Below are 26,039 nucleotides of genomic sequence, written 5' to 3'. Positions count from 1 at the left end.
AAAAGGGGGTGGGTGGGGGCTCAAAGGATGGAGACCCCAAAGGAAGGCCAGGTCCTCCTGGAGTTGTTCCACATGGGAACGGCTTCTGGGAAGCAGAAGGCTGGGCTGGGCCCGGCCAATCCCGAAACGGGTTCCTTGGCACAAAAGGGCAGGAATGAGCTGGTGCAAAGGCAGGGCGGTTCGCAGGTGCCAAGCCCTGCACGCAGGCCCAGGGTGTGCCACAGAGGGTCACTGGGGACCTGCTGGCTCACTCCGGCTGGTGGCTAGGAGCTGAGGGACAGAGCAGGTGGTGGGAAGTGGAGATGGACCAGGACACATTCCAGTCACTGGGCAGGCTGGCTCTCCCGGGGCCGCTGGAATGTGATTCCTTGAAGGCCGGTTATGAGCGTGAAGACCTGTCCGGTGGTGTGGATGAGCTGTGTGTGGTGGATGCCCATGCATGGGGGGCAGTGTAAGCTAGGCCAGCTAATGAGCTGGCTGGCCCTTGGGGCCGTGTGGGGAGGCCCGCCCACAAAGGGGACTCAGGCTGGGCCCATGCCTGTCCTGCCTGCGTCAGCTGCAGTGAGACGTGGGGTGGACACTGGCCAACAGTGTGGCCCCTTCCCCACCTCACCGCTGCACCGCCACTCCAGGCTCAGCCCTTTGGGCCTCGTCTGACCACCCCTATCCACCTCCTCCTCGCCAGGCCCACTGTGCCCTGCTTGGGTGGGAGGGGAGTGCCTGGCTCTGTGACGGAGTGGCCATGGTGCCTTCTGCTGGAGACCCCTGTGGCAGTCCCAGAGAAGAAATGGGCATCTAGAGATGGGCAAAGGGATCAATACCTTCCTTTCCCAGGAGGATGGCAGCAAGGTCGCTTAGTTTTATGTAATATCCCTAAGGATCCTCTTTCTTGGCAGGGTATTCCAAGAACACAATGCCTGCAGGCCACCCTTGGGGAACCCAGCCTGCTGCTCAGGGGCCCATCATCTCCTGCCCCCTCCACCCCATTTCTGGAAATGTCAGTGGGAAACAGAGTTCCTGCACTGAGGGGTGGGGGGGGCTGCTTCATCTTTCCTTCCCGTCCCCAGCCTCAGCCTCAGAGGTATTTGTATCTAAAGACACTGGGCTCTTTGTTGTGGGGGCCTGGGGCTGGAGGGGGCAGGGCGCCCAGCCCACCTGTTTATATCCTCCTCCTGTCCCCACCCCAGGTCAGAACGAAGCAAATGCTTCCTGGCTGATCCTATCTGGAGCACAGCGGGTCAGCACAGCTGCAGCAGCCCCCGGGACGCCAGCTCCCTGCCTGGGTGTGGGATGCTCCCCACACCAGGCCGCACCCCCTGCAAACCCAGTGCTGGCCTCATAGGCTGGGCCCAGTGCCCCACCCCCAGCCCACGCCCCGTTCCCACGGGGCCCCTGTCCTCCGGAGGCAACTGCTCACAGGGCCACGGAGGCAGTAATATTATATATTACAACAAACAGGGCGGCCCACTGACAAATAGACCAACGTGATCTAAACGGTATATTATCCCATAAAAACGTCAGCGGGCAGAGCGTCAGAGCCGGGCGGAGAGACAGCCCCACGCACTGGGGCTTCCAAGGCACCGACCTTCCTCAGCATGGCCTGGGGCTGCGGGATATTTCTCGGTATCGCGTGCTGGTTTTGATTTTGTTATCTGCTTGTAATACTGAGTCTTTGGTGGGAGAAAGGAGGCCCCAGGGGGTTAATGAGGATGAGGGAACCCCAGGGAGCCATTCTCTAGCAGGCAAGGGTGGGAGCTGTGCAGAGTCACCTATGTGCCAAACAGATGGGGGCACGTGCTTTGCATCCTGAAGCCCTGAAGTCCCACTCAGCATCTGGCTAAAGAAATGTGATGCGAGGTTGACCAGAGACCTCCTGGGGGGCTTCTCCAAGGGGTGCCCTGGGGAAACCACCCCTCTGGAAAGCTGCCAGCAGTGCTGGTTAGAGAACCTTCCCTGGACAGGTGATACGCCAGGCTTTCAGAGGGGCATAGGCAGCGCCTCTGTCCTGGGGGGCAGTTTCTCTTTGGATCCTGCCGGAAGTCATCCAGGGTGGATACTGCTCAATACAGCATTAGTAAGGACCCTGCTCTCTAAGGATGTGAGGCTGCAGCGGGTGGTGCCACCCAAAAGGCTGTGAAGGATTTTCTCATGGGATTCTGTAGGCAGAGACCAGCCCTGAGGTCGCCCAGGTGGGGTTCTTGTATTCCACACTGGCCCCACCCCGGGTGACCAGGGCCCCTCTGAGAAGGCCCCCTGAAGGAGCACCCACACAATGGACCCAGAGCAAGGGGATTGGCGGGACCCTCCCCTGGGACTCCATTATGCCAATCAAGACAGCTGCCACTCAGGGTGCCTGAGGTAGAGGGGCAGGGCAGCTCTATTGGGGCCTATGTTCAGATATTTATGGTAGGGAGGAGGCCAGGCGGGCTGAGGCCTCTCCAGGAGGAAGGACAAGGGGGCCCTGGGAGTGGCCACCAAGGCTCCCTTCCTCCCACCAGCTGGGAAAGCACTCATCCCCAGTGGCACTGGCCGAACCACCTGTGCTTGGGAACTCCCAGCACAGGGCGGGTCCCACGCTGAGACCCTGGAGCTAGAACAAGGGCATTCTGGGAAGTGTAGTCCTTGGGGAGTTACAAGGGCCTGGTGGGATTTCCCATGGCATTACTTTAAAGAGAAGAGAGCAAAGGGGGTTACCCTGCCCCTAATCCCAGGGTGGGCGTTTGACATTCCAGGGAGATGGCTGAACCTGTACATCTGCTGTCTGAAAAGACACCAGCCGGGGACCACGATTCCAGCTTCAGACCACACCTGCAGCAGCTTTTCTTGGACCTCTTATTTTGGTAGGGAGACCTGGGAACTCCCCAGAGAGGAAAGGCCCCAACAAAAATGCCCCTCATTCCTGTCCTCTGGCTACTGCCCCAGACACTGGGAGAGAGAAGTGCCCGTCAGAGGACAGGGGGTGCTACCTGTCCAACTCTGCGAGAGCCTGCAGCACATCCCCACGCTCTCGCACATTATTTATGCTCACAGCCCGCTCTGATGACATATGTAAGTTGACAGCGAACATCCTATCAACTTGCCGGAGTGTATCTTGATTGTTAAAACACACTCTTAAAGGTGTATGATCATTTATCAAATTAAAATAGCTGCGCCTTGCCTGCCCCTGTTCTGCTTTCCTTGACACCCCCCTTCCCCCCACCCACCACAGCCGCCTCCTTCTCCAGCCTCCTGTGCATCCAGCTCTTGCACCCGGGCCCTGTTCCTCAGGGAACACAGCCTCTCCTTCCAGGACCCCAGCCCCGGCACCCCTCCCCACCCCACTCCAGGCCAGGGCAAGCCCACTAATCGCCAAGAAGTGACAAACACCAGAAGCCCCACCAATTAAATTTAAACTCATGCAAAGCTCAGTGGCTAGTAAATTATTATTTTTATTAGCTTGAACCAAGTTCCCGTAAGAGAGAAAGTCAACTTGCTCCCATGAATGGCTCTTGTATAATTTATTTAACTCTGTGCTCTTTGCCAAAGCCTGGAATATTTTTAGCTTGTTCTGTCGTTGGATTTGGCTTTTTTATGTGTGTTTCTTAGGGGTATTTTTAGCCTCATCCATGTTATTCTAACAGCCTCCTATGCGTTCTGTCCTGTCAGTGAGGGCTGTTGACCCAGTCTCGCAGCAGAGGAGGGCGATTTCTAAGAATAACGGGCAGCGTTTGGGGATGCGCATATTTTCCAGGGGAGATGCTTAATGCACACAAGGCCACTCCCTGCCTGTCTCACCAATTTGCCTTACTACTCATGTGACCTGGATATCCCTATAGGAATATCCTTACAGGAATGATCAGATATGGAGGCCGCACAAACCCCAATGAGAAAAAACCCACATTCCAAAAATGGCTTCAGTGGGGCAGGCGAGGTGGCCACCGCAGCCTGCTGGCCAGTCTACGTGGCCACCCGGCCACCGGATTCCCAGGGTTCCTCAGCACGGAGGTGGCTTTGATGTCTGGTTCTGTCTCTTCCAGAGCAGAATGCATAGAGTCCTTGGAAAGTAACTCTTTTCACACCTACTTAATGCTGGTAACTGTTGCAGAAACACTCTATGGTGTCATTGAGCTAATGAGGTATTTACGAAAATGCATTTTTTTCTTTACAAAAAAATATCACATGACCAGGGAAGGGGAACCTTTGATGGGGTCTTTTCACACTAGGAAATTATCTTTTTTCCTTTACCAAGTTTTTTTTTTCTTCTTTTTGAGATTGGAGATCAGAAGCACTGTTAACAGGAAATAAGTTTGCTGTTCTCCCGCCGGAAGGGACCTGCCACTCTGTTTGCTGCCAACACCCCCGGGCCCAGGACACTCAGCTGCCAGGCCACGCCATTTACACCCCGAAGGAGACAAGAGGCAGCGAGAGGAGCCCACCCGCAGCCTGCCGCACTGCTGAAACCCAGGCCAGAATCGGCACCTCCACCTCCCTTCCGTGGGGACCCGGTGACTCTGAGATTTGGCCCGCGGAGGGGGCTGCGCAGAGGGCGGGGCTGCGCAGAGGGCGGAGGGCAGAAGCTGACCGGCCGGAAGAGGGGGCGGGGACGGGCCTCTCTCCGGCTGGGCTGCCGCCTTATTAAATGCGCTCCAGGGGAGGCGCGCTCCCCAATCGCTCCAGGCAGTGTGCTGAAGAAAAATCTTGGGTTGATGCGTTGTTGATTTTCCATCCCCCCCCCCTAGATTTCACAGCTTTGCCTCCGGACCATCTGTATTAGAGACAAAATCTAACACTGCACTAAAAATAATGATTCCAAACATTTTAATTGCACCTTTTGGTGACAAGGTTACTGGAACAGCACTTTACCATAAAGCCCTACAGCCGATGGTAAAGCTACCGGCACTTTCATTTCTAGAAAAACAATGGAAGCTCTGGAGCCCTACGTCCCATCAGGGAACCTCAGGCTGACATTTGAAAGCGGAGTGTGGACAAGGACGGACCGTGCAGGCGGCCTCCGGGGAGGGAGCCCTTTGGCCCGCACCGGGTAGCCGCGCATAGAGGAGCGGTCCCGTAAGCCAGGGGTTCCACGTCTGGTGGCTGGACCTACTCCCATGTCAGAGCCTGGCAAATGGGGAGATGCTCGGAGCAGTTTTCCTCTCAGTGGGGCCGCAGAGGAGGGAGCGGGCGGCAGGCCGGATTGCTGCAGCCGAGGCCTGCAGACCGAGGCTATCCGCAGAAATGGGAAGGAAGTCCGCCAAACTGGCCATTTGGAAATCCGCACATGAGAGGCAAAAAAAAAAAAATCTTTTTTGACTTAATTCAATTTTTTCTTTCTAAGCCAGATCATATATAGATACAGACCAAAGCAAAGCAATCTGGGGCAAAATTCCTTTAAAAATATTGATGTAGTTAAATTTTAAAAACCAGTATGAATATTCTGGCTTTCAGCAATTTCAAAAGGCTTTCAGTACAGATGCTTCTAGCTGGACGTCTGCTTGGCCTGGCCTTCCTGCCACAAATGGGCCGAACATCTCCAAGCACAATAGGCCTCTCAGGTCCCCCAGGGGAGTGGAAAGGCCTCCAGGAGCCGAGGACACGTGGCCCTCCAGCCCCCTGTGAGGGCCCTGGGGACCTCCAGCGCCCTCTAGAGCACTCTGCATATGGGCAAAGGCTGATAGGGTCTGGGTGAAGGAAAGGGACCAGGCCAGTGTCCACCCAATTTCTCCAAACCCTCTATAGCCCATGCTCAAGAACCACGTGGTCAAACTTGGCCTGAGCAAGACAATGGTTTGGGCCACACAGACCACATTCCCACCTGAGTTGGTGGTGCCAGCATCTGGAAGTATCTGCAGAAAGGCAAAATGGCAGCAGGCCAGGACCTAGCCAAGCTGTGAGCTGGTGAATGGGGACAGGGGAGGCAAGAGTGACCTGAACCTTCAGGGAATCCGGCCTGGCTGTGCCTCCCTATGATGGAACAGCTCCAGCTTGCCTATCCACTACTGGGAAACCTTGACGTCTGGGGCTCTTCCATACCCTTGTTTCTGTGGTCTTGCTACCTGCCAGGCCAGAGGGTATGGAACACAGGAGGGGGTGTGTGATGAACTGCTCCCTCGCCATCCCCCAACCTGAAGGCTCAGGCTCCCTGCCCTTAGCAGGGACCACCAGCCTACAGCCAGGAGAAGGGACTGGTCAGGGATGCTGTGGCACTGTCCCTGCTGCCACCATGAGCTGCTGTCTGCAGCCCCCTCACCCTCCCAGGCAGAGCTGGGCAGGCAGCATCTCTAGTGCAGGGGTAGAGAAACACTTAACCGCAGGGACAGCTGGGACAGATATTTTTAAATCACCAATTGCCCAGGCAAAGTACTTTCCCTCTTTCCAGTTATAAATCCAGAGGAGAGAAAAAGAAAGGGAAAGAAAGAAGGGCAGGCAGAGCGAAAAAGCAGTCCTGCAGGTCTGGCGCCGGAAACACCGCGGTGCCGGGCTAATTCCAGGGGCGCTGGAGGCCAGCCTGGCCTAACGGAATCTCCTCAGATTGTAAATGCTAAAAGCCTATTAGTAATTAGGCAGTTTCGTCGTTTTTTTTCTTTTTAGGAAATTTACGTTTTTCTCTTTGACTGCCCTTCCTTCTGACATTCTCTCTTCCAGCCTCACTGTGCCATCCGTTTTAATCCACACGCTAATTGTAATCCCATTAAAGCAGATATAATTTTATTAGTATTCACAGTTCATCAAGCTAGCAATAATAACTGTTACTGCCAAATTAACAGGGAAAAAAAGCGGCAAACAACATTTCTGATGTTCAGGACAAACTGTAAACAATAGCAAGCCAACCTTCAAGGGTGACCGGCAGATCCCCAGCGCAGACCCTGGCGCTTCCTGCAAACTCGGTCGGGGCTGGCCAGTGACCTCCAGGGTCTCTCGGCGAGGTAGCTGCCCCTCCGCAACCCTCCGCCCGCGGCCTGCTTCTCCTCTGACCTCGCTCATCATTACTATCGGAGAAACCCGAGAGGCGGTCTGCCCTGGAGGCCTGGGTCCGCTCTGTCAAGGACCGGCCTCTCCCACCGCGAGGACGGGAGCGGTGGCCGCGGTCTCCGTGGTGGGTGCACTCGCCTGCACCGAAAGCCGCGCCCGCGCCCCGCCGGCGCCCGCCGCCCTCCCCCTGGGCGCGCCGCGCTTTGTCCGGCAGGAGCGGGATACCAGCGGCACTTGTCATCGCAGGGGCAGCCCTGCGCACCCATTCTCGCCCCGACACTACAAGGCTTTATACAGAAACAGGATTTGCCCGTCTTACACCAGCGGCCCCTGGTAACGCTCACCGCACGCACACCGCCCTAATCCGCGAGGCCGCGGCGCCCCCACCCCGTCACCACAGCCGTTTTGTTCCCGCAGAAGGTGCCTCGTGGTCCCAGCCCCGGAATGTCTCAAGGACGTGAATGCAGAATGCAGAAATGAGGGTTCTGCGGAATTCACTTCTGATGCAGGGAGGGGTGGGAGAGGGCGGCATGGGAGGAAAGGGCTTTATTTTAGCCGGCTCAGGGGCTGCCCCTCCGAGACCCCGGGGGACCCCCGGGAAGGCCGCTCTAAACCGCGGCGATCCGGCTCTGGGCGCAGGACGCGCTGCCGCCCGGCCGCCCCAGGGTCGGGTACGGGGCCGGGGCTGGGAAACGAAACCGAAGGCTTCCCCGCAAGTGCCCCGGAGGGGAGAGCGGTCGCCCGTCCGCCCCCGCCGTGCCCACCTCGAGCTGGTCCTCTCCCGCGCCCGCACGGCCGGCACTGACCTGTGTGCGAAGCCATGGGCAGCGGCGACGGGAAGTACTTTCCGGGCTGGAAGTGCGCCGGGGGCTGCGCGGCGGGCCCGGCCGGGGCGAGGCGCGCGGCTGTGGCGGCGGCGCTGCGGTGGCCCAGGCTCCCGCGCTCCGACAGCAGATGCGGCGGCGGCGCGAAGTCGCGGCCATCCATGCCGGGCCCTGGCCCCGGCCCGCCGCCGCCTCCCGGGAGCAGCGTGGCCGGGGCCCGGGGGCAGCGAGGCGCGCGGGCGGCGCGGAGGAGGCGGCGTCTGGGGTCACCGGCGGCGGCGGAGGGGCCGGTCAGCACGCCGGCGGACTGGGCTCCTCGGCGGGCGGCCGCGCGCCGAGCCGGCGGCCGCCGTGCGGGTCCATCGTCTGCGGAGGCAAGCAGAGGACACTCGGTGACTTGGAGACTCGGCTCACCCGGGGGTCCCCGCCCCGCCCGCCCCCACACCCCCGCCGGCCCGAGCGCGGCCAAGCCGGGCGGGCCGGCCCGGAGCGCTCGGCGCGCCTCCCCGCTGCACGTGCGTGTGCCGGCCCCCCGGCTCCCCGGCCCCCGCGCGCACTCGCACCGTTCCAGCGCCGCTCGGCCCCGCAGAGCCTGGGGGGCCTGGCCGCACCGCTCGCCGCCTCCCCTTGGCGTCCCCGCAGGTCCCGGAGGCGAAGGCGCCAAGGCGAGAGGCTGCTGGCTCCGCCGGGTGATAAAAACCCAAATCTGCGAAGCCATCACGCACGCACACACACACTCACACTCACGCACACCCTCTCCCCTCCCCCGCTGCCCGAAGGTGTCTCGGAGGAAAAGGCCGAGGGTCCGCGCTAGCTTTTTCCTCCCCCCATCCCGAAGTCCGGCTTTTACTGCATTCCGCTTAACCGAATAACCATGCTAATTAAGCGAGTAATTTTATTGATTGTAACCCGAGTTTTTTTTATAACCTTCCTTTTCTCCCCTCTCCCATCCCCCCCCTGCGTCTTTTGGTCCTTTCATTTGAACCCGCCCCCCACCACCACCAACGGGCTGGTCCCCCACCCCCAGCACACAGCCAGGACCCAGCTCCCCGGGAGCCCCGGGCGTCCGCGTCGCCGGTGTCACCTGGGCCACCACGCCGCAGTGCCGGCCCGCCGGCCGAGCCGGGAGTGCCCCGGCGCGGCTGCAACAATCTCCCCGCCCTCCAATCGTAATCGCCCAGGGTCTTCCCCCGCGGATTGGGTGCTCTGGCTGGGGCGCTCCGAGAGTCAGGATTTGTTCTCTTAACTCCCCAAACCGGCCACGGCTTGCTCCCTTCAGCGCCTGCCCAGGGTCCCCGAGCCGAGGGCGGGGGATGCGGGGTCTGCTGCGCCCGACTCGGCCCTAGGGCCGCGGAGAGGCGGCCGGCGCAGCCAAGCTCGGTGGCCGCTCGCGTCCCAGCAGACTCGGCCTCCGTCGTTCCCGTCCACCTACCCACAGGGCCTCTGAAGATGTCCCTCCCCGTCCCTTCTGTTCCACCCCCACCCCACGAGGGGAGCCCACTCTCAGGCGAAATTGGGGACAATTTCAGATGCTGCTTGCGGAGCGACTGAGCAAGCGACATAAACCGCACCACTGTGTGCCCGCGTGGACCTTTCACTTTGTATATTTCTCATTTCCCAAATCAGTATTGTTTTAATGTGTGCTATCACCTTCAACAAAAAGGAGCTGGGTAGGCTCAATAATTTAAATTGTGGACGGTGCAAAACCTTCTGAGTTTTTTTTATTTAGCCATCCCACCGTGACAACAAACCGACTAAGATGTTTTCCATTTTGCGAATACCATTTTAAATTGCTATATTTAATGCTACGGGTTCTTCAACGTCTTATTTGCAGACTATTTTGTGTTTGATTTAATCTATAACCGAAAACATAATGTATTAAGTGAATACATATTTGCTCAGCTGATAAGCTTTTTTAATATTTATTCGGAGAGCTTTTGCATTGTAAATAAACGGTACCTACACAAAGAGTTCTCTTTGTCTCTCAACTTCATACAAAGACGTTTGGGGCTCCCTCGCCTCTAGGGATCGCCAGTTCTCTCCCCCGGTCTAACAAACAACGCGGCTCAGGCCAGTACTGAGAGCTTCAGGCCCCGGGGCCGAGAAGCTCTGGGAGAGGGGCTGCCCGCGCGGGGGTCAGGGAGGGGCTGCCCGCACTGGGCTGGGGGTCTGCGGGCAGCTGTGAGGCGGGAGCCGGGGGGGCACTGGGCGGGACAAAGGGAAGAAGGGGAGAGAGGTCGGGACCGGCGGCTTCAAAGGCACCGGGGGCTGCGCGAGCGAGGGTACGAGGCTCCCTGCGGCCTCCGGGAGTCCTGTGCACTAGGCTTTTGTTTTGTGGGGGTTCCTTTTTCCAAGACAGTTTCAAATTTGTCGAGAAAGCGCGAGCTGCTCGCGATTCTCGGGACGCGGGCTCGGCCACCAGCAGTTTTCATCTTCCACCTCCTGCGGCGGATCGCGGGGCCAGACTGATCTTTCCTCACACGCCCGCTAGACTTTTTACTTGGGCAAAGGTGGACCGTGCCGTCCCTGCCGCTGCGATTCTTACCGGGTCGGAGGGGCTTTGGTTTTGGTTCTTCGCTCCCGGGAAGAGGCCAAGCACCTCCTCGTCCGCCCGGGCCTGCGAAGGCCGAGCCGGCAGGGAGCTGGCGGGGGCGCACGTCCGCCGCGGCCTGGGCCCAGCGCTCCGGAGAGCAGGCGCCACCTCCCACGAGCCCCAGGGCTCGGAGCCCCCTCCTCCCCGCAGGCCGGGGGACGCCGCAGCAGAGGGCCGTGCGCAACCCCGGGCCCAGCCAGTCTAAGAGGAAACGGAGCAAAAGCGGCGGCGGGTAGGAGGCTCCGCGCCAGCCAGAGGATCGCTGACAAGGGCATTTTGGAAAGAACCGAAAGAGCACGCCAGGCTCCTCCCCGGGGTGGCGAGACGTGGTCCCTGGAGCCCTCGTCCCTCGTGGCGTGACCCGCGCGCTCCTGGATGTGGGGCTCCTTCAGGTTTGCTTTGTTTTTAACCTGTGCACCCCAAAAGCCCACACTCGCTTCGGCCGCCCGCCGAGGAGGGGGACCCCTTCTTGTCCGCCAGCCCAGGCGCCGTCTCCTAGCTCATGGGCGCCGTGGGGCCTCCCTGCAGGCTGGGCTGGAGCCAGACGCACACCGGGGCGCGGGCAACTGGGGCGCCACCGCAGAACCCGCTCCCTGCGAAACGGCTGCGCCCGCCCCCTTCCCCCCCCTCTGAGAGAGGACTTAGGCCCGTCCCGCGCCGGACCCCCGCTCCCTAGGGCCCACCGCCCTGAGACCCCGCCAAGCAGGCCATGGCCTGAGCCCCGCGCGCTGCCCCGACGCTGGCGGTGAAAAAGCCCTGCTGCGCCGGCCTCGCTCGGCCCCCTCCTCCACTCTCACTCCCACACACCAGAAAATTTTTTGAAATGTTCTGCAACGAATTAGGCTCTGGAAAGCGAAAACCCAAGAACTCCCCATTACTCCTCTGCGCCCCGACCCCTAGCCCAGCTCTCAGCCGGCAGCCGAAAAGCCCCTGTGGTTGGCGGCCTGGGCCGCCTCGGCTACCACCAGCCGGCCGGTTCCCTGAGCCGCGAAGCCACCGGGCGGGGCCGGCTGGGCTGCCCAGGGGAGGAGGCGGAATGGGGATGGGGTGGGGGTGGGGGCAAACAATTGGGGCTCTTTCCCCGTGCGGCCGGAGCCGGGCGCGCGTTGGCCGCGTCCGGGACCTCGCCGGCTGACCGCTCGTAGCCGCCCGCGCGGCTAGCGCCGGGCGCAGCCCGAGAATCCCTACCCGATCGCGATTATTTATTTTTAATGCTGGGTGTCGATCGAGACAACAAGCGCTCAGAGCAAAGCAAGGGACGCATTACGGGGGGAATTTTAAATCAATCGATATTTTTTTTCAGAGGAAAAAAACCGCTTATAAATAGTCCATCTTAAAAAAAAAATGCCTGCTCGACATTATAACGGAATTTTTTAAAGGGAAGATACATATTTCTTAACATCACAACCCTGAATTCCTCTGGCTAAAAAAAAAAATGTAAATCCCCAAAGCCAAAATAGAAAATAAAATAATAATAAAAATACAAAAAAAAAAAAAAGAAAGCAATTTCAGTTACTTACTGGAGGCTGTTTCCTGGATACAATTGAATGCAATACAATTAAATCAGTAAATGTGACTTTGTTTTGTATTCCTATTGGTATTTTCAATGTGCTGACTGTTGCACTGTAAATGCACCGCTTCCACAACAACGAGTCTAGCGAGCCCATCCAGAGCGGCTCTCAAACCTGCAGCCCGGCGCGGCGAGCCACGGGCCCTGCATACTAATAAGCTCGTGCCACTCAGCCCGGAGCAGTGCGCACGCTGATTGGCCGCGCGGCCCTCTGCGGCCGGGAGCTCGTGCCACTCATTCGGCGTAAACAGGCCTCCCAATAGGCTGGCGCGGGGCCAGGGAGCTGCCAATCAGGGAGCAGCAGGGCTACTACCGAGCCTGGTGGCGCCTAATTCAAGCCTGGCGACTGCGCAGCTCCTCTGCGCAGATCATTGCTGCTGAATGGGAATGTGGTGGCGCAGGGCGGGAGAGCGAGTGGGAGCGCGTGTCCGCGCGGAGGGGGAGTTTTTTTTTTTTTTAAATCCAGCAGGCCTAACGTTTAGCTTCTGGTGTACAGAGGCCAGGAGAAGAAACTGCAGTACCCGTTAAAGCAGATGCTTTTAAAATATACCTCGGATCTGTCTGGCAGGTGGCTGAAACCGAGCAGGTAGGCCCTAGCTCTAAACCCAGAGGCCTCCTCAGGTTGCCCCATCCTTCTGCCACTCCCGAGGCTCCACCTGCACGTACCGAGCTCGGAAATACTCTCATGCCCACGGCATGGGCAGCACAAGCTTCAGAGTCTCCTGCCTGGTCCTCTCTTCTCCCTGCACTGCGAATCAGACCCCAGGAAGACGGGACCTGCGTCTCTGGCCATCTATCTGCCCACGCTCAGTTTTAATCTCCCTTGACCATCTTTTCCAACAGAGCACAAATCAAAATGAAAGTCTGGCATTTATGGCCAAGACAGAGATTGCCCTTTTTCATCTGCAACTAGATTTTTTGATACGCATGGTGCGATAACCTTGCACAGTATCTCTCAGTGCCAGTCTCCTGGACATCCGTTAAATTCTCTCCCTAATTAAAAAGAGCCACTGAACGATTATCTTCATCATAATCAGATGCAAACCACTTTTAAAAATATTCTCCAAATGAACATTTCTGTCAGAATTTGGTTTCCCAACAAAATGCTATTTATTCTCAGGTAGTCAAGGTGATGTCGAGGCGATGGATACATCTTTATTCCTTTTTTTCCATGTGAATCTCTGCCTCCCCCAGAGGGGGACCAAAAAAAGGATATTTACACTAGCCCACCAACTCATCCACACGGGTTAGAAAATCTTCACGGGCTCGTTCCGGTAGGGACCCGAAGGGGTTAAACCTGAAGCCTGCCGCTGTCTCCTTCCTTTCTCCGCCCCCCCCCGCCCGCTCCAGAGGGACCGCCGGGATTGGCTGGCACTCCGCCAGCAGGCTGTCAATCACCGAGTGTAAACAAGGCGCTGATTGGCTGTTGTCCAGTCCGCACAGGGTCTCCAGAAAAAAGCAATTACTGGCTCCGCTGTTTCAAGGCGGCCCAAGGCCGCTTGATGAAAGGAGATAAGCTGGGGACCGTTTCCAGGACCCCCGCAGGCCGACCCCGGCAGCCCGGGAGCCGAGGTGCGGCGGAGAGACCGCGGATCAAAGGAATCCAGAGAGAAAGGGGAAGCGGGCGCACTGCCCGGGCGGCCCTGCCTCGCGGGCGTCTCTGACTTGGGGTGGGGGCTCGGGCCGCGGGCGGGGGTTCCGGGATTGGGTGCCCACTACGCGCGGCGCGGCCGGCGGGGCAGCTCCCGAGAGCCCGGGGCTGGCAGGTAAGCGCCGGGGCTCCGCGGGGCCGGGGGCTCAGAACAAGGCTCGAGGATCCGAGACCCGGTTCCGGCGACGTTCCCAGCCGGCTGCGGCTTCCCCCCATCCCAGGCCCCGCGGCCGGAGCCCCAGGCCAGTCCCGAGGCGGGCGGCACGCGGCGGCCGCGGGAGAAGAGGTGGTGTGCATAAATCCAAACAGCGCCCGGAGATCCGATTAGCGCGAGGCTATTCATTAGGCCGCAGGCGATTAAATTAGGTCCCCGGCGCGGGCCGGGGAGCGGGGTGCGCTGGGCGCGGCCGCTAGGGGTGGGAGTGAGGGCGTCCAGCGCGGACCACCAGGATCGGGCTGTGGCTTCCGGAGGATGGAGTCGCAGCAGCCGCCCTGGAGTGTGTTGGGGAGGACTGGGTTTCCCGGATCCCGGCCCCGCGGGTGTGTGCGGAGGCCGCCCGCTTCCCACGCACAAGGGGAAAGCCAGCAGATCCAGCCCGGCTCCGGAGAAATCGTGCCAGCGGAGGGGTGGGCGGGCCAGGCAGCCGCCGGCTTGGACTCCGGGATCCTGCTCGGGCCTTGCGGCGGGGGCGGGGCGGGGCTGGGAGCGGCTGGCCGCGCGGCCTCCGAGAGCGTCGGGCTCGCGCTGCCTCCCCGGCTCCGTTGGCCTGGCGCACAGGCGCTGCCGACCGGTGCATCCGGGGCCCAGTCCGCTTCTCGCAGTCTCGGCTCCGCTCTCCAGCCGGGGCCTGCCGCCCTCGGAGTGCGGGAGTCTCGCTCCTGCAGAGCGCCCTCCGCTGAAGATACGTTTTCTACTCTGTTTTGGAAGCGGAGCTCCCCATGACTGACTTTCTCCAATGAACTTGTTTTCCCGTCCAGGAATTTATTTTTTTTTTAATTTTAAAGCCCCATTTGAAATAAAAAAATAGAAAAATCCTGCATTCGAGAGAGAGAACACCTTGGCGACCGGCGATGTCCCAGGAATCGCTCCGAGGTCCCGGAGCGCGTGCTGCGGCCGCCCCGCTGGCTTTAAAGTGGGGTAGGGGCTCAGGCCTCGGGCCGCCCTGTGGGGGAGGGGAGAGCCCTCCAGCTCCCCGGGCCCCCACTCCTCCAGTATGTGCACGGAGGGGCGCTGGCAATGAAGCCACCCGGGTCCCCAGCCCTGCCCCCACCCCCACGAACAGAAGATTCTCTGAGGGTCCCGGAGCCTAGTTAAGGGTCCCACTCCACCAGTCTCAGACTCGCTGGCTGCCAGGGGGACGGACCGCAGAGGACAGCGCGGTCGGGGCCCCTCCTCCGCAGGCTGGCTCAGGTCCTTGCAGCTGGCCCTCGCCAGATTCCTAATGTAGGGGGGGAGCACTGGCTTTCAGAACCCCCCGGCACCCCGAGAGAGGCTTCCCTAGTGGGGAGGGTCTGGCGGCCTTGGGTGTTCCTGGGCCCCGTGGCCCTCTCTGCCCGTCTCGCCCTCCCCCAACCCCCAGCGTCACTTGAAACAAATTTAGTGGGCTTTTTTTTTTCAATACTGTTTCAAAACAGTTGTTACAGCAAATAGCTGCCGACGGGCCTGCTGGATGCGGCGGGGGCTGGCAGCTGCCCAGCATGGGCACCGGGCCGCTCAGCAGCTCCCGCAGTACCAAAATAAGCTTCCTGTGTTCCCCGTCGGAAGACGGCCGCGAGGCTCTGCAGGCCGGGGCATGTTTGGCTGGGCGCGCTATCAGCTCCGAGGAAACCTCCGGGTTTCCCTTTTTACTCTCCCTGCTGTCCAGAGCTAACAAATGTTTTTAATTTTAGAGGAACATGGTGCAGGGATCTGCAGACTTACCTTCCACTGGGGAGGAAGATAGAAGCAGGGAGAGGGGATCAGGATAGGTGGGGGTCGGGGTGAGCTGGGAGGTAGTCACCTCTGCCTCACCTGCCATTCCACAGAGACACAGGCTCCCAGTCAGGCAAGGCCTGCAGGGCCAGCCTCCCAACCCCTGCCCGAATTCCCTGCGGCCTGGAAGCCCTAGAGTCCTCCCTAGCTCACTTCCACACCTCCCAAGACCCATCAGCTTGCCTTCTGGCCTGCGGGGAAGATGAGCGGGTGCCCCCACACACGTCCAGCTTTGCCCTGACACCGGGGCAAGCATGGTAGAGCATCACAGTGGATGAGCACATGGACACCTCACACAGCTCACACAAGGTACATATAGGACTTGTGTGCACATTGCACAGCCACACACTTGAGCACCATGAAGCACATCATACTTCCATGTGCACACACTCCCACAGCACACCAGAGAACCTGCCTTCCTGCAGATGGCCTGGGGACCCTGTCACCCCAGAATCTATCCTATCCCTGGGGACCCCAACACTTGCCCACACACACTGCTCCTCGAAAGTGGCAGTTGACGGAGGTCTCCCAGCTCCGGAAGGACCACAATCCCACTGTCTGAAATCCTGAAATAATCATTTTTTAAACACAAGGGGCATGGGGGTGTCTGGGGAGTTCCAAAACACTGAGTTAGTTGCTGCCCCAAATAAACATCTGCTTGGGCCAGAGACCCACAGAGCTGCACACCCAGGTAGGCATATGTGTATGTCTCTCCATTGTTCCCTGGGCCATTAGTCAAAAGGCAAATTAGAAACAATTTCTTGACAAAAATTGACTCTTAATTTTCCCACCAGAGGTGCAGGAACCGAGGCTGGGCCCCAAGGCAGGCAGGCCCACCCGGAAGGTGCCCTGTACCAGGGGTTTGCACTTGCCCAGCATGTTGCGCTTTTGCAGGAGAGGGAAGAGGGATGTTCTGGGCCCTGTGGGGGCTGCAAGGGTTTGCAGCACCTCCATCCTTCCTCAAAAGGAGAGCAGCGTCACCCCACTCACCCCCAATCTGACTGCCAGCCCCTGGGTTTCCAAGGAGAGTTCAGAAATTAGGAGTTAGCGTCCTTCCTCTCAAGTAAGAGGGCTGAAAAGCCAAATGCATCATGGGAAGGGCCCTGGCTCGGGGAGCTTCCCTGCAGCACTGCAGCCTCAGGAAGCAGGGCCGAGTCCCAGCCTGGCCCCTGGAGGATGTCTGTGGTCACCAGATGAGGGTGGTTCTTTTTAGGGAGGGCCTCTGGCCAGTGCACTGGAGTGAGCAGGGGTGTGGGAGGAAGGCCAGGGTGGACCAGCCCCTGCCCAGGCTGAGAGGCCACCAGCCACTGCCGTGGCTCCTTCTCACAGGGGACTCACCAGGGCAGCCTGTCCCCCATCTTCGCAGGTGCCCTCAGCTCTGCTGTGGGTGGAGTTGGGAAGCCCAGGACTCCCAGAGTGCTGCACGGGGAATTTGTGCCTAGACCAGGGGTGGCCTTCTGCCTTTGGGGGCCTGAGCTTTGTTGGGGCGGGCCTATTTTGAAGGGGAGAGGAAGGGGAAGATCTCCCAGCTGCAGCCCTCCCCTGCCCCAGGGAAGGGGACAGCCCCCACCAAAAACAAAGCCTCCAGTCACAGCCCCTTCATTATCTAGCAAAGCCTGCTGGGCCTGGGAGGGCCAGGCGGCAAGGGCAGGCCCCTCTCTGAGGCCCAGGGTCAGGGGGGAAGCAGCCTGGGAGGAAGAAGAGTTGTCAGAGCCAGGCCTGGGTGGGAGGGTCCCCCAAGCATACCTCCCCCAGCGACCCAGCCCTGTGCGCCAATTCCTCCCAGCTGGGCCTGAATGCTGAGGCCTGCACCCTCCACACTCAGACTCGAAGCTGTCGAGGAAGAGGCACAGCTGGTCCCTCTAGGCCACGGACAGGGTCCAAGCGACTTGGGGATGTAGCTGTAAGTTGTAAAAGGCAACAAGAGAAGCCAGGGAGCCAGACTTTGAAGTCAGAGGAACAGCCTTCCCAGCCCCTCCCTCCCAGGGGTTAATTCTGTCTTACAGGCTCGTCCAACCAGGTCAGGAGGCTGTTGGGCCCCCTCCACTTGGGAAGGTGCTTGTTAAACACAGAGTCATAATTTGTGGCTAAATATAACTCCGTGTGTTCACACAGAAAGTATAATTTAGGGTGCTGGTTGCGTGAGGTTATCAACCTGGAGACCCATCTGGGTTACATTGCCAGATTTCTCCTCCCTGACTTTTTATTCAAGACAGTGGGAGTGTCATTGCTATTATGGGCATAAAGGGGGTGAGGTGCAGGCTGGGACCCCCAGGAGTGAGGAGTTCTGAGGAGTTTATTCCTCCAGCTAGGGCCCTTCTGGGTTGCGTTTGGCTTTTTCCCTCCTCCTACTTAAAAGGAAGGATGCAAACTCCTAAATGCCTCCCCACCTTCCTCTGTCCTGCCCCCTCCAGCTTCCTGGCCGCTTTCTCATACAGGCTGGAGACAGGCAAGGGACCCACAAGGAAGCCTCGAAGGATTCAGTAGTGTTTGCATGGCTGCCTTCCCCAAAGACCGCTGCCCCTTCCCTACCAACATTTGTCCTCTGAAGCTAAAATTGGGGGAAATGCACTTTGGGGGTCTTCTTGCAGGAGGCTGACCCAAACTGGGCCCTCCTTCCTCCTGCCCATGAGGAAGGACCCTTCTTATGACCAGAGCCCAGACCTGGTCTATGGGAATGGGGGCAGGTGGTTTAGTGCCTGAAACTGCCCTGCTTGGGGACAAAAGCTCTGGTAGGGCCTAATGAAGGGACAGTTACTAGGCGCCTCCAGGTACACCCCAGCAGCCAGAGCCTGGCCACACGCCCTCCCTTGGAGGGACACCTGCCTCCCTGAAGACCAGGCCTCCCAGTCCAGCCAGAGTAAGCAGAAGTGCCAAGTAAGCAGTTGCTGCTGGCTGCCCTTTGTGGCTGCTGTGTTTGGGTGTGTTTACACATGTCCCTGTCAGTGGATGTCTGGATGGGCTGGACTTCCAAGGCCTGGTCTCACACTGGAGGGAGGGCCCTGGGAGAGGGGTGCAGGCTGGGCGTCAGGGTCTCCTCTGATAAAGCCCAGCTGGCCCAGGCAGAGCTGCAGCAGGAGGCAAGGCCAGGAGCCAGCCTGAAGGATGGGGTCTGGGACCTGGCTGACCCTGATCTTCAGGGCCACTGCTCATCAGCTCCCAGCCCCCAGCGCCCAGCTCCACCGCCCACATCCAACAAAGTCCCTATGAGCACCAATGACGTAGCTTGGGCAGGCAAAAAGGGGTGCCCACCCCTGCCCACCACAGCCCCCAGCACAGGCAGGAACCCCAAGCCAGCTGCCCACTGGATTTCTTCAGTCCCAGACCTGGTAAAGCCCCAGCCTCCGCCAGGCTCCTCCTCCCACATCTGCCCCAGCAGAGGGCTTCCAAGGGTAAGGGGCTGCCCACTCCACAAAAGGGGAGGCCTCAGCGCTTCCTTTCAAGGGGCCACACACCCCACCCTCTGGTCCTCCCACTGTGAAGTTGATGCGGCAAGCTCCCCATTCACATCCGGACCCAGCTCACCCCACAGGCCTCCAGTCCCTGCTGAGCCACACTCCTGCCCTGCCCGGCAGCCCCTATGACTTTTCTCCGTGTCTGAGGGCCAAGCTCCCCGCCCCTCCCGGCTGCTTTTAGGAAGAAACCAGGACTAGATCACGGCTGAGAAGGCAGCAGACACGCCTTGTTTCTGGGGGGACCGTCTTTGGCCTGGTTACCTGTGGCATATATAGACCAAAAATAAATTATTCCCATCAGCGCTCCCGCAGAGCAGCCTGGCCTGCAGCAAAGGCCCTTCGTCCTGGTACTCAGAGGCCGGCAGTGGGGCTGGCCGCGCGGACTGTTCCGCCGCCACTCTGGCCCTGCTTGAGCAGCCACTGCCTCTTTTGTTAACAGGACAGTGGTCCCATTTAATTAGAAAACATTCAATAGATCCGTTTTTTTCTGACCGGCACAAATACATAGTCCACCCCAATTCGTGATTTGTCTACATCCCCTGAAAGCAGCAATTGGTGGAGGGGGTGGTGGCTCTGGGAAAGTGTCCCCTGGGGAGACTCGCCAGAAAACTCCCTCTTCCAGCAGCCCAAGCCAAGATGGCTAGAGGAGCCCGCGCTGGGGCCAGCGCCGCGGGGAGGCCCAGCCACCCGGGCTGCGCCGACAGCTCCTGCCGACGCTTCCGCTGGGGCCTTTTTCCAGCCCATTCGACTAGGCCAAGTTCTGGCGCTCGCGGGGCCGCGGCCCCGCGCCCCGCGCCTTCGCGGGGTCGGTGTCAACATGCAGACCCAAGCCGACGGCCGCTGCCTGCTCTACCCAGTGGCGGCGCAGACGCAAACGCGGGCGGGGGTCTTTCCACCAGAATTGATTTTGTTTGGTTTGCATTTGTATTTAATAGACATTTTCGATCCAAAACCCCCAACCCGAGGCGGGTTTGGGGGGGGAATCAAAGCCCCTCCATTCAAGCCAGAAACAAAGCCCTTTGGAAACTGAGCCGCAGGGCGCGCTCTCCGGGCGCGGACGGATCGGCGCGGGCCCGCGTGGGGAGAAGCGGCCGCAGCACCTACCGCACGGCGCTCCTCGCGGTTCCCGCTCCGGCTCCGGCCCGGGTTCGGGTCCGGGCGGCCGGTGTGCGGAGCGGCCGCGGCGCCCCACCTGCTCACCCGGTCCCCTAGAACTGGGAGGCGGCCGGAGGCGCCATAACCGTGAATTTATGGCCTGGGTGACGTGTTCCCTCTCCCACAATGGGGCCCGGTGACATTAAACAGAAAATTGATGAGAGAGGAGCGAGATCTAATCTCGGCGCCCCTCGCCGGCTCTTTCCGCCTTTCGGGGAGGGGCTGGGGACCGCGGGCAGGGGCGCCCCGCGCCAGACGCTTCCTCCCGCATTCGGGCCTCCGGTCCGCGGGGCTGGGGGCCGCGACCCTGCCCCGGGCCGCCCCGGGAGGCCCGCCGACTCCCGCCGCGTTTCGCGTCCCGGGCCCTCCCGGTCGCAGGGCTCTGAAGCGCCCCGGCCCCCGCTCTGCTCCCAACTCCGGCCCCTCCCCCCCCCGGCGCGGAGCCCTCCTCCCCGCTGGAGCCAGCGCGGGGCGACGGGCCGGCGGCGCAGGGCTGCCCGCGAGTGTCCGCTCTCTTCCGCCCGCGGCGCGGCTCCCCCGGGGCGCGCCCGGCGCCTCCTGGCACCAACCCCGCCGCGCCGCGTCCTTAAAGGCGCCGCCCGCGCCGCGGCCTTTGTGCGCGCCGCGAGGAAGGTCATGCCGTGGGGCGCAGGGGCAGCGGCACTGCTCGCGCGCCGAGCGCCCTGCCATCCCTCCACCTTGGGGGCAAAATTCCTCCGCGACCCCCTCTGCCCTCCCATCCTGTTCGTTCCGTTCCCTGAGAAGGCCAGGCTTGGACAAGATGCTCTGTCGGCTGGGGTACAGGAGTCAAGGGCCTGGCTTTCAGCAAGTGGGGTGAAGGGGGCTTCTCAGGGAGAATGAATGAGCGACCCCAGTGGGGCGGCTTAGGGAAAGGAAGGGCTGTGTGCTCACAAGAGAAAACACCCCCACCCACCAGCCGGGCAACCGGGCCGGCCGTGCTGGCCCAGCCCGTGAGCGGCTGTCCCAGGAGATGGACAGAGTCCTGGCTGGGGACCCAGACTAGATCCAGAGGGCAAGTGTTTGGGCAACTCCATTGGTCCACCTCTCTGGCCTAAATGGCAACATGGGCATCTGGCACCAGAGGGTGCCCTGGACGCTCATTCAACCCTCTGGACAGCTGGTACACATGACTGTACCCATTTTAGAGATGAGCAAAGTGATCTGCCTGGCTCTCACCCAGGGACTAGGGGGCCTGGGCCCCAGATTCTTCTGCAAAACTGCGACATGGATTGGCTGGCCTTTGAGTCCCTGACCATCCAAGGTTCATGGGCAGGCAGGCCTGCGTCCTGTCCTCCATGAACTCCTTGCCCCTGCAGAGGGGGAGCAGAAAAATGTGGGCCTCAGGACCACAGAAGGATGCACCAAGGACCCGTTCTCCCTGGGAAGCCCCCTCTGCAGGTTTTGCCAACCGGGCTATTTCTCTGAGTCACTGGGATACAGGTTACATCTCTGCAGCTGGGAAGAGCTGCTGATATAAGGCAAGAATCTGGAAGTCAGATTCTAAAAGGTCACAACTGGACTGAAACCAGCAAGATTACGTTTAACAGGCTGGATGTGAACCTCCACTTTTAGGTTCAAAAATCAGTTGTAAAAATGCAGGCAGCTTCCCTCTGAACACATGACGAGCCGACTTGCAGCTGTCTGTACCGTTCAGGCAGAACCGGCTCCTGACACAGGCCCCGTGTGAATTTCCCTGAGCCCCAGCAGCAGAGCCTGCACCCCCGAGGGCTCTCCTGGGATGTCAGGCTCGCTGGGGGAGGGGATGCAGCTGGGGACGGCAGAGAATGGGGGCCTTGTGCTGCTCTCTTCAAACGCAGGGCTGGATGAACACGGCTTTGTCTGCACCCACACTCCCATGGTGGCCACGGGACCAAAGACCAGCTCCTGAGGCTGGGGGTGCTTCAGAACAGCAGTGGCTGCTCTGGGGCCTGTTAACCCTTGAGTGGCATTTGGACACCCCATCTTCCCCTAGCTTTGTGTCTGGGCCCGGGGTCATGCAGAAGGGGAACGGTCAGTGGCAAGCCTTGTCAGACCCCAGTGTTTCTGGCTTGAATTGGCTGCAGCCACTGAGGGAGACACAAGGGTGGCCCCAGGACAAGGTCTCCAGCTGGGGGTGACTCAGATATATCCCACCTTCCCCACAGGACCCCCTTCCCATATCAGGTCCAGCTGGTCACAGAAACCCACGCTATAGCGCCCCAGTCCTGGTCTGGCTCTAGCATGCACCTCGCTTGGGGGGAGGTTCTTGGTCACCCAGAGGAGGAGGCCCCACACTGGGCATCTGTCCATCTGCTCTGGGTCTCAGGCCTGACGGGAGACCAAGGAGACCCATCTCCAGAGCGGGGGCGGTGCCTGGCCAGCCTTGACTAGAAGATGGATAACCCTCAAGTGGCTCCATGACATGCCGGGGTGGGTCGGGCAGGAGTGCTTCTTTGGAGGCAGGAAGGGTGGGCAGGCAGGCACTGGAGAGGGTTATGGGCAGGCCAGATGGCAGCCCAAGTGGTCTGGGCTAGGGAGGGCGGTCCTCTGTGTGTGAGCGCTGTTCCCTTTCAGTGAAGGGTGAGGGTGGTGAGGACAGCGGGGCCATGGGCACCCGGGGCTGCAGCTCCTGTCCCCCAGGCAGCACCTGGCTGGCCCACTTCTCCTTCGGGCCGCCAGTGCCCTTGGGGGCTGAAGGAAGTAGCAGGATGAGGGGTGGATTTTATTATCTTTAGAGTTTTCTGTATTTCCCAAATTTCCCTTTTGAAGTGTATTCATTTTTGTAATGAGAGAAAACAAAAACATTATCTCTCAGTAAGTCTCTAGGTCCAAAGATCCTTATCCTCCGGCCATTTTGCAGGGTGGGGGTGGGGGTTCCTGGGGCACCCCACTCCCTCTTCCGGGAACCTATGAATTCACTGCCCTGGCTCATGCCTCTTGTTTCTTCCGAGCCCCCTCAGTGCCATCCCTACCCTGCAGATCCCCTGAGAGCGTTCTAGGTCCCAGATGCCTCAGTTTGCCCTGCACCCGCCCCCCGCCTGTGGAGGGGAGCTAGACTTAGGATGGGTGCCACCTGCTCTGGCCTCAGTCCCTAAGGCCGTGGCATCAGGAGAAACGCAGACCCACCCTCAGGAGCCCTTCCCACCCCAGGTGCTGCTGTGGCCGGTTGAGTGAGCGCTTGTCTCCTGAACCCCCACAGCGAGGTGGCCCCAGGTAGTCGGGTCCCCATCCAGGAAAGGCCCACAGCATGAGCACGTGCCAAGACCAAGGGTGCTGGGTACCCAGCGACAGCAGGGCATGTCGGGCCATTTCTGGCTGAGGCTGGGCCCCCTACAGGGTCAGGGGCCTGGGAAAAGCCCTCCCAGGGACCAGGGTCTGCCACCGACAGGCACACCAACAGGTCCCAAGGCATCCTTCTTCCCAAGGAAGTGAGACTGTTCGGCCAGTGGGCGGGGCCAGTGTGAGTGAGACACAGATGCCCCAAAAGCCTGAGCTAGCTTCTTCCAAGACCCTCGCTCACATCCTTGCAGCGGTGCCCACGCCGTAGCCCCATCCACCTGCATAGGCTGTGGTAGGTGGTGGACCGAAACCTCCTCACCAGGGCTGCCCTGTGGTGCTCACTCTTGGTTGCTGCTGGCTCGGCCCCCTAGCCCCAGAATCCAGCGCCACAGCTGGAACACCCTGTGGGTATGCTGGGGTGCTGGGTGCTGGAGGCTGGCTCCAGGGAGCGCACATGGGGGTGAGAGGTGCTTGGGGCCCTGGGTGTGGACAGAGCCAGACTAGGACCCTTGGACCCCTGGGGAGGGGGCAGGAGAGATACCCCAACATGGAGAAGAAATCTGCGTGGGTTTGGGGCAGGAGAAGAAACGGCCATGGTCCTGGGAGGCTAGGGTGTCAGCCGTGTGAGCCATCCTGTGGGTGGGCTGTGCCCCTTGCCGACCACAGGGAGAGCAGAGGTCTGAGCACGGAGCCGCAGTCACTGGGTAAGTCCCCTCCTGGTCAGGGGCACAGAGGCAGGAAATGGGAGCCAGGACTTGGACCCAGGTCATCCACCACAGTCTGAGCTCTAGCAACTGTGCCCTCAGCCCCACAAACCCTGAGAAATGCAGGATATGGGTTCTGATGGGCCAGACTCAGAGGCGGCTGCTTCCAGCTTCTGGTTCAGGATAACCAGAGTTGACCCAAATGTCCGAATGGCCAAGGGGGGCTCTGCAGAGTGTTTCGGGGGTGGGAGGCTGTCCCCAGCCTCCGCTGAGCCCAGCCCTTGCGTCCTCCCTAACAGCCATGAAGCAGATGCCTGCACGCCTCCAAACGCAAGTGGGGCTGGGCGAGGGTTGTCCTCAGCCTCTGCTTTACCTGCGCTCCGGGTGCCCACTGCCTTCCTTACCTGGGCAGGGAGGCTGGTGCTGAGTGGTGGGGTCCTTGGAGGAGGGGTTGAGCCAGAGGCCAGCGTGTCTGGAAGAAAACAGGAGCATGACCCCACCCCAGGGGTGAGGGGACAGGAGGTGACATGCCCAGCCCAGCTCCTGCTTCTTCCTCCTGTTGGGTGGCTCACATTATTAATGTAGTTGAAGCCGAAGTTCAAAGGTTTGAGTGGCACACAAGTGGCAGAAAGGCCGACGGCTCCTAGGCCTCATATGCTGCCATTCAAAGAAAGCAGCTGTCAGAAGAGGAGGTGGCCCCGTGAACGCTGTGTGTCGGGCTTCCCAGCGCCATGGTGCCCCCCCCACGCCTGTGCCTCCCCACACCTGTGCCCTCCCCCCATGCCACACACTGTGTGAGGCCACGCCCGGGGCCCACACTGCCCAGACACCCAAACGCCCACAGTGCGGCCTGGACCCCGAGGACTGGGGCCTGCTAGGGCAATCCCGAGGTCCCTCCTCCCCCAGTTTCTAGGGCTACCCAGCATCCACAGGGCCCTAATGACTTGGGACAAGACTCTTCACTCCTGCAAGCTGTTCCTTGACCAGCTGCCCTGTGCACATTCGGTGGAAGCTGCAGGGCTGCCCACTACAACACCCAGTACCCTCTTGGTGTCAAGCACAGCAGCCCCAGGCGTGGTCCAGGTCTGCCAAGCACCAGCTGGGCAGGCACCTTACCTCCCCGAGCCTGCCTTTCCCCCATGATCTTGGGGAGACCCTCTCTGGTGGGGACTAGAGGAGGAGGATGGGTGGCGGGGTGGCCCCAAGGGACCCAGAGCAGTCTGGGGGCAAGTGCCTGGATGAGCACTGCCGTGTTCTCGTTCCCATCCCCCTCCTCGGTCAGAGCCACCATCAAGTCCACCGCGGGGCCCTCTGGGCCAGGCCTCTTGCCTGTGACCCCGTCCGGTCTTCAGGCCAGCAATGGAATGAAATGGAACAGCATTTTCATTAAGGAGTTTGGTGACTTGCCCACAGGTCTCAGACCCCACACCTCTCATGTGTACCCACATTAGCAGAGGCCTCTGTGGGGGCTCCCAGAATGTCTGGGGCATCCTACTGGAGTGGCAGCACCCAAAAGCCATGTCTACCCAGATCCTGAGAATGTGGCATTATTTGGAAAAGGGGTCATTGCAGAAGTGACTGTGGTAAGGAAGTAACGATGAGGTCACTCTGGGTCAGGGTGGGCCCTGAATCCAGTGACAAGTGTCCTGCTGAGAGAGGCTGAGGGAAATTTGGGGTGGGAGGAGAAAAAGGCCAGGTTAAGAGGGAGGCAGAGGCTTCAGTGATGTGGCTCCCCTGCGTTGCTGGTTTTGGTCCCCCACCTTGACCTGGCCCCTGTCTTCCCTGGAGCAAATGCCTCCCAAAGCACATGGAGTAAGAGCCACTCCTTATGCACCTATGGGAGTTGTGGTCCAAGACAGATGGGACCCTGATGCCAGACGGGTAGAGC

At 60.1% G+C, this 26,039-nt stretch overlaps 1 protein-coding gene across 10 annotated transcripts in view; it reads right to left on the bottom strand.

Moving 5' to 3' along the window:
* Positions 1-12,077, bottom strand: part of BAHCC1 (BAH domain and coiled-coil containing 1) — a 61,011-nt gene extending 48,934 nt beyond the window's left edge. For 7 of the 10 annotated variants that reach the window (XR_012130955.1, XR_012130956.1, XM_073236090.1 and 4 more), the window contains exons 1-2: positions 8,857-9,748; positions 7,755-8,138 (exon numbers count right to left, since the gene is read on the bottom strand). Coding sequence is in view for 8 of the 10 variants with exons in the window: in XM_073236090.1 (XP_073092191.1) it covers positions 7,755-8,138; positions 8,857-9,334 (862 nt within the window). In the remaining 2 variants the exon portion in view is untranslated. Of the gene's footprint in view, positions 1-7,754; positions 8,139-8,335; positions 8,739-8,856; positions 9,749-10,317; positions 10,752-11,885 lie in introns of those variants that run through there. The other 3 variants (XM_073236096.1, XM_073236095.1, XM_073236097.1) reach the window with 3 other exon arrangements.
* Positions 12,078-26,039: the final 13,962 nt, after the last annotated feature.

Source organism: Manis javanica, chromosome 4 (genome assembly GCF_040802235.1).
Source record: "Manis javanica isolate MJ-LG chromosome 4, MJ_LKY, whole genome shotgun sequence".
NCBI lineage: Eukaryota > Metazoa > Chordata > Mammalia > Pholidota > Manidae > Manis > Manis javanica.
This window is presented reverse-complemented; position numbering and strand designations above follow the sequence as displayed.